The sequence below is a fragment of the Lygodium microphyllum genome, chromosome 22 (genome assembly GCF_053477565.2).
Source record: "Lygodium microphyllum isolate KBCC chromosome 22, Lygodium_microphyllum_v1.1.10, whole genome shotgun sequence".
In the NCBI taxonomy this organism is placed as follows: domain Eukaryota; kingdom Viridiplantae; phylum Streptophyta; class Polypodiopsida; order Schizaeales; family Lygodiaceae; genus Lygodium; species Lygodium microphyllum.
The window spans coordinates 11,742,214-11,748,514 of NC_141156.1; the positions used below are offsets into that span (position 1 = coordinate 11,742,214).

A 6,301-nucleotide genomic window follows, 5' to 3' on the forward strand; every position below is an offset into this window, starting at 1 on the left:
AAACTTGTGTGCCTGTCCATCACGTAAAACTTTTTGTTTTACACCAGCACGTCTCTCGGAGCTTCTTGCTTGTTGGTGACGCGACCTCCACGCGTTGGCGCATATAACCTGCAGTTTTTCGGCGAGACGCCGGTCCGCCGGAAGAATAGTCGAGCGTGGTTATCTGTCCTGCTACGTCGTCACAACGGTACTATCTTTTATCGAGATCGTCTGTCTGCTACATCGGGGGTAACTAGCTGACACAAGCAAATCTTTGCTGTCTAGGGATCAAGAAACTATGGACGACCGCGCAAAGAGCAATTCCAGTAGCCGAGGCGCCGTGCTGTACGAGGAGGAGTTCGTGCCGAGCGAGTCGAGGGCTGGCCTGAAGCTCTTAACCTGCTCGTGGGTGCCTGCGTGCAGCAGTACAGACATCGACAGCATCAAAGGCCTGGTATTTCTGTGTCACGGCTACGGCGTCGAGTGCAGCGTGTTCATGGTGGAGACAGGGGCGAGACTGGCGGAGGCGGGCTACACCGTGTTCGGCATCGACCATCAAGGGCACGGCAGGTCGGAGGGCAAGAGGTGCTACATCAGGGACTTCGACGACCTCGTCAGGGATTGCGTGGCGTTCTTCCGGAGCGTGGTGATGAGGAGCAGTACTGATCATCCATATGGTCGCAGATCAGATGGAGCCTCGGTTCCTGCTGGATACCGGGGAAAGCCTCGGTTCATGCTGGGGGAGTCCATGGGCGGGGCTGTGGCGCTGCGGGTTCACATGGAGATGCAGGGGTGGTGGGACGGGGGGGGGGCGGTTCTGGTGGCCCCCATGTGCAAGATCCCCGACAAACTGAAGCTGCCGCGCTGGGTGGTGTCGGCGCTGAAGCAGCTGGCCAGGGCGGTGCCCACGTGGAAGGTGGTGCCCTCCAACGATATCATTGACACGGGTTTTCACGACCCCGCCAAGAGGCACCAGCTCCGCTCCAACCCCCTCACCTACAAGGGCCGGCCCCGCCTCAAGACCGCCCTGGAGCTCCTGCGCGGCAGCACAAGTCTGCAGCGCAGCCTCTCGCGCGTGAGGCTGCGCTTCCTGGTTCTCCACGGCGAGGACGATGCCGTAACTGAGCCGGCCGTCAGCCGGGAGCTGTACCGCCTCGCCCGCACCCGCAGCTCCCACAAGAAGCTCATCACCTATCCGGGCATGTGACACCCCCTCCCGTTCGGCGAAATCGGTCCCCCCACCTGGACCTCGTCTTCCGGGACATCGTGCTCTTGCTCGACCACAGGGTCGAGGAGGTCCTCTGTAGCGTAGCCATCTGCGGATCATCGGCCGGAGGATCGTCCCCAATGTCCTCATCGCCATGATATCTATTCTGATCACGCTGCGGCATATGTATATATATTTATTGGACAAATCAACAATAACATCCTGGATATTGATCAGCAAGCTATCTAGCTGCCTCGTGAGTCTTGTAGAGGGCTTTCCAAATTAATATAAGCTCCCGATGCTGATCAGCTGCATTCGGATCGACATTCGAACTACTGTGGTACTGAACATGCATATTACCATACAGAAGAAACATTACCGAAAGAAGGATTAAGCATCAAACAATCCTCTCACTCGTTATCTGTATTGCAGCGCATCATAAATCAAATGCGAGGATTCAATCAGCAATAATGCGACATGACCATCAACCTTGAAATTCCTCACCACCATGAATCTTAAGAGATAACCCATGTGCCATCTTCAAATGTTTTGGATAATTGGTGGTGCTAATTCTGTCAATAAGTCTGATCTGACAAGGTTTATACTAGACTTGCACAAGAAACTCTAAACCACTTACTACATAGGAAAAAAAAGAGAATTTGCTAGTTAGATTTCCACATAACTAGAAAGAGTCTAATATAGGAAAAATAAAACTTTACTAGATTGCCAATCTAGAAAGATAGTTTCCAATATAGAAAGATTTTTTTAGTTAATTTACTATATAGAAATCTTTTTTTGGTTAGCTTACTATACAGGAAGTTTATTATCATAACTATCTATATAGTGTTACAACTATATATATCATCTCTCACTTGGGTCTCACCTATATATACTAACTCTACATCAATATGATTCATTCTTTGGGAGCATGTCTTGTGTATCTCTCTCGTACTCTCTCTCTCTCTCAACATGGTATCAGAGCTATGGATACATGAACTTGTTCAAATTAGAAGTATTACTTAATTTTGTCTTTAAAAACAGCTTGTTAATCGAAGTTCTGGATCAAAAGTTATGACAGTTCAGGATTCAAGATAACAATTCTGCTCGAATCTGCGATTCTTTATTTAAAACTGTATTTCTAATTACAGTTTGTTAATCCCCAATTACAGTTTATTAATCGCTCGTCTTCGTTAATGATGTTGATTACGACAAGCAAACATCTTGCTATTTTTAGCGATGTTTTATTATCGTTTACGTTCTTTGCTCGATCGAAATAGCACTTTTCTTATATGCGTCATCTCGTCTTGCACGTTACGCCTCTCTATTTCGGGCTTTCTTTTTAGACACTCAATACTTTTCGTCGTTCTTACGTGCATATCTCTATTTTGATTGTCATGCGTCTCAACTACGCTCGTCTTGATCATGGTTTGCAGATTCTGCGATCTCATCTTATTTGTTTTCTCTCGACATACAGGCATGGCCAATTGCGTAATTGTTAACGGATATCCGTCTGGCCAACGTTCGGTTCCCTTCTTCCAAGGACAAGGCTTTCCTGGGTGGAAAGCAAAGATGATGCTAATTCTTGAAGGTGACGAATTATTTGATATTGTTTTGGGCGACCTGTCTTGCCCAGTTCAACCTATTGATGTGATGAATAACAATTCTGTGATTACTGATGGTCCATTATTTGAACAATGGAAAATTGATCATACTGATTGGATTCATCGTGACAAAGCGGCTCGTCGTTATATATTGTCTGCACTTCCTGACTCACTTATGTTGGATGTCTTTCATCTGGAAACCTCTCATGCTATTTGGGAGTATCTTATCTCAACGTTTGAGAAGAAATCGGTCACCGAAATTTTATATCTCCAAACTTGTTTAAAGAATATTCAATATAAGGTTGGTACTTCTATGCACTCTCATATCGAGGCTTTTAAAGATATTATCAATAAGCTTGGTGCTGCCGGTGCTCCTGTTGCTAAAAATCAGATTGTTACTCAACTTCTTCATACCATCAAACATTCTTTATATGACAATATCATCACTATTTTGTCTAACAAGGATGATATTCACTTTGACAAAGCATGTATATCTCTTATTGAATATTCTCAACGTCATGAGCATCATTTGGAAAAATCTGATGCTGTTTTGGTCACTCGCGAACAAAGGGATTTTGATGCTGCTTTTGTTGCTCGCAAGCGTCCTGCTTCATGTTTTCAGCAAGGTGGACGCCCTAATCCAGGTAGTAAATCTTCTCGTCTTGCTTATCCTAACAAACATTGTTCTTATTGTGATAAGAAAGGTCATGTGGCTTCTAATTGCTGGGCACGCCAATATGATGAGGAGCATGGAGTTACTACAAAGCAACCTCGCTCGTCCAAAAGTTTTCCTCCTTGTGATTATTGTGCACATACAGATCATCCATCTTGTCATTGTTATAAACGCAGATATGATGAAGAACGTTCTCGAGCTTATATTGTTCAACAAACTACAACTGATGATGATCATACTCATCAGGAGATCAATTTCGTCCATTATGATATCTCTCCAGAAAAGGTACTTCATGTTCATGATGGTTCTCTATTCATCGTTGATTCAGGTGCCACTGGAAACATGACATACCAATCGCAGTGGCTTCACAATTATCATTCTCTTCCTGTCAAGAAGTTTGTTTACCTTGCGGATGATACGACTTGTCAAGTCAAAGGAGTGGGTGATTTATAACTGGGGACTGTTTCATCCACTAGAATATTAAGAGGAGTTCTTCATGTTCTAGATTTGCAAAGAAATCTTCTTTCTGTTGCTCGTCTAGTTGATCTTGGTTTGTTTCTTGGCTTTGATCATAATCAATGTCGTATAGAGAAAGACGGGCATACTATAGCAGTGGCTCCTCGACATGGTAATCTATTTGAGCTATCATTGAACGATACAGTTGCAAATGTTGTTACTGCACCTGGAGATGCATATTGCAAATTATGGCATCAACGATTTGCACACTCCAATTTTGCCAAAATTCTTGATCTTCATCGTCATGGTCTTGTGCAAGGTATGGATCTTAAATCTCATCCACGTATGGGAATATATGAGTACTGTGCACTTGGAAAACACCATCGTTCGCCTTTCCACACTTCTACTTCATCACATTCCTGTGCTCTCTTGGATTTGGTTCATACCGATATTTGCGGTCCTTTTCCTGCCTCAAAGTCTCAATATCGATATTTTATAACTTTCATTGATGATTTCTCACGGTACACACATGTCTATCTTCTTCGACATAAGTCTGAGGCTTTACCTATATTTAAACAATACAAGATAAGTGTGGAGCTTCAAACTGGATTCTCTATAAAGACACTTCGCAGTGACAATGGCGGTGAATATGTATCCAATCTATTTGATGACTTCTGTAAGGATCAAGGTATTCATCATGAGTTTAGAGCTCCTTATTCTCCTCAGCAAAATGGTGTTGCTGAGCGCAAAAACTGCACGATTCTTAATGCTATACGTTGCATGCTTATACACTCTGGTTTGTCTCGAAAGTTTTGGACTGAAGCACTTCTAACAGCTGTTTTTATTCAAAATCATCTTCCAACTACTGCACCTGCTGGTAAAATTCCTATAACAATTTGGACAAGGAAGACACCTTCGGTCTCTCACTTTCGCACATTTGGCTGCATTGCTTATATTCATGTGCCCAATGACACTCGACATAAGTTGGATCCTCCAGGTTTGAAAGTTATTTTTCTTGGTTATTCAGATCATTCCAAAGGTTACAAATTTTATGATCCTTCTTCTCAAAAGGTTATCATTAGTCGTGATGCTATATTTGATGAGAAGACTATGGGTGGCACATGGTCATCAGATGTTTCAGATGATACACAGTCTTTGCTTAGTGCATTTCCTTACTTGCTTTGTGATTCTACTAATTCTGATGATCATAAACCTCATTCACCTCCAAAGAAGATTGATGAAAATTTGGAGATCTATGTCGATCTTCCTATTGAGATAAAGCATGGATTCTATTCTATTGAATATGATGTCTTTGATGATGCTATGTCTGTCCAAGAGGATCCAATATCGTATATGGAAGCTATCAATTCATCTCAAAGGGATCAATGGCAAGAAGCTATGCAAGCTGAGTACGATTCTTTAATCTCCAAAGGTACATGGATTCTTACTGAACTTCCCCCAAATCGTATTCCTATCAAATGTAAATGGATTTATAAAACCAAGACCAAAGCTGATGGCTCGTTTGATAAGTTCAAAGCATGACTTGTTGCAAAAGGATACTCACAAATTGCAGGAGTTGATTATCAAGAAACATTTTCTCCCGTTGTGCGCTCCACAACTGTTCGTATGATTTTGGCTTTTGCAACACTATTTGATCTAGAAATTCACCAAATGGATGTTAAAATGGCTTTTCTCAATGGAGATCTTGAAGAAGAAATCTATATGGAGCAACCTGAAGGTTTTATGATTGCAGGAAAGGAGCATCTTGTATGCCAGCTTCATCGTGCATTATATGGATTGAAGCAAGCCTCTCGTGCTTGGTATATTAAGATTGATCAGTTCCTCACATCTAAAGGTTTTGTTGCATGTTTTGCTGACCCAAATCTTTACATCAAAAGGGAGGAAAAATATTTTATTATTCTTGCTCTATATGTTGATGATACTATTCTTGTGTCAAATAATATTGCTTTTTTGGATGCTATGAAGAAGCTTTTATCGACTGCATTTGAAATGGTGGATCTTGGTGAGATACATTCTTGTTTGGGTATTCAAGCTCAACGACACCGACAACAAGGCATTCTTCTTCTTCGCCAGACAAATTTTATTAATGATATTGTTAAGAAGTTTGGGTTGACAAATGCGCACTCTGCCAACACTCCCATTCTTTCAAGCTCTACCAAGGGTACATCTACAACACACAATGAAGAATCAGCCATTCATCAACCTTTTGCTAATCTTGTTGGTTGTCTTCAATTTATTGGTTTAAACACAAGACCAGATATTTTATTTGCAGCTAACTTTTTGGGACAGTATCTTTCTTCCCCTTCCACTATTCATTGGAGTGCTGCAAAACGTATTCTTAAGTACCTCAAGGGTACTAAGGAA

General features: G+C 42.3%; 1 protein-coding gene across 1 annotated transcript; it reads left to right on the plus strand.

The window, feature by feature from the left end:
• The first annotated feature begins 277 nt into the window (after nucleotides 1-277).
• On the plus strand, nucleotides 278-1,344 carry LOC148016903 (caffeoylshikimate esterase-like). The gene is given in 2 exon segments (XM_087662708.1): nucleotides 278-1,207; nucleotides 1,210-1,344. Coding segments are annotated over 2 exon segments (1,065 nt in total).
• The last annotated feature ends 4,957 nt before the right edge of the window (nucleotides 1,345-6,301 follow it).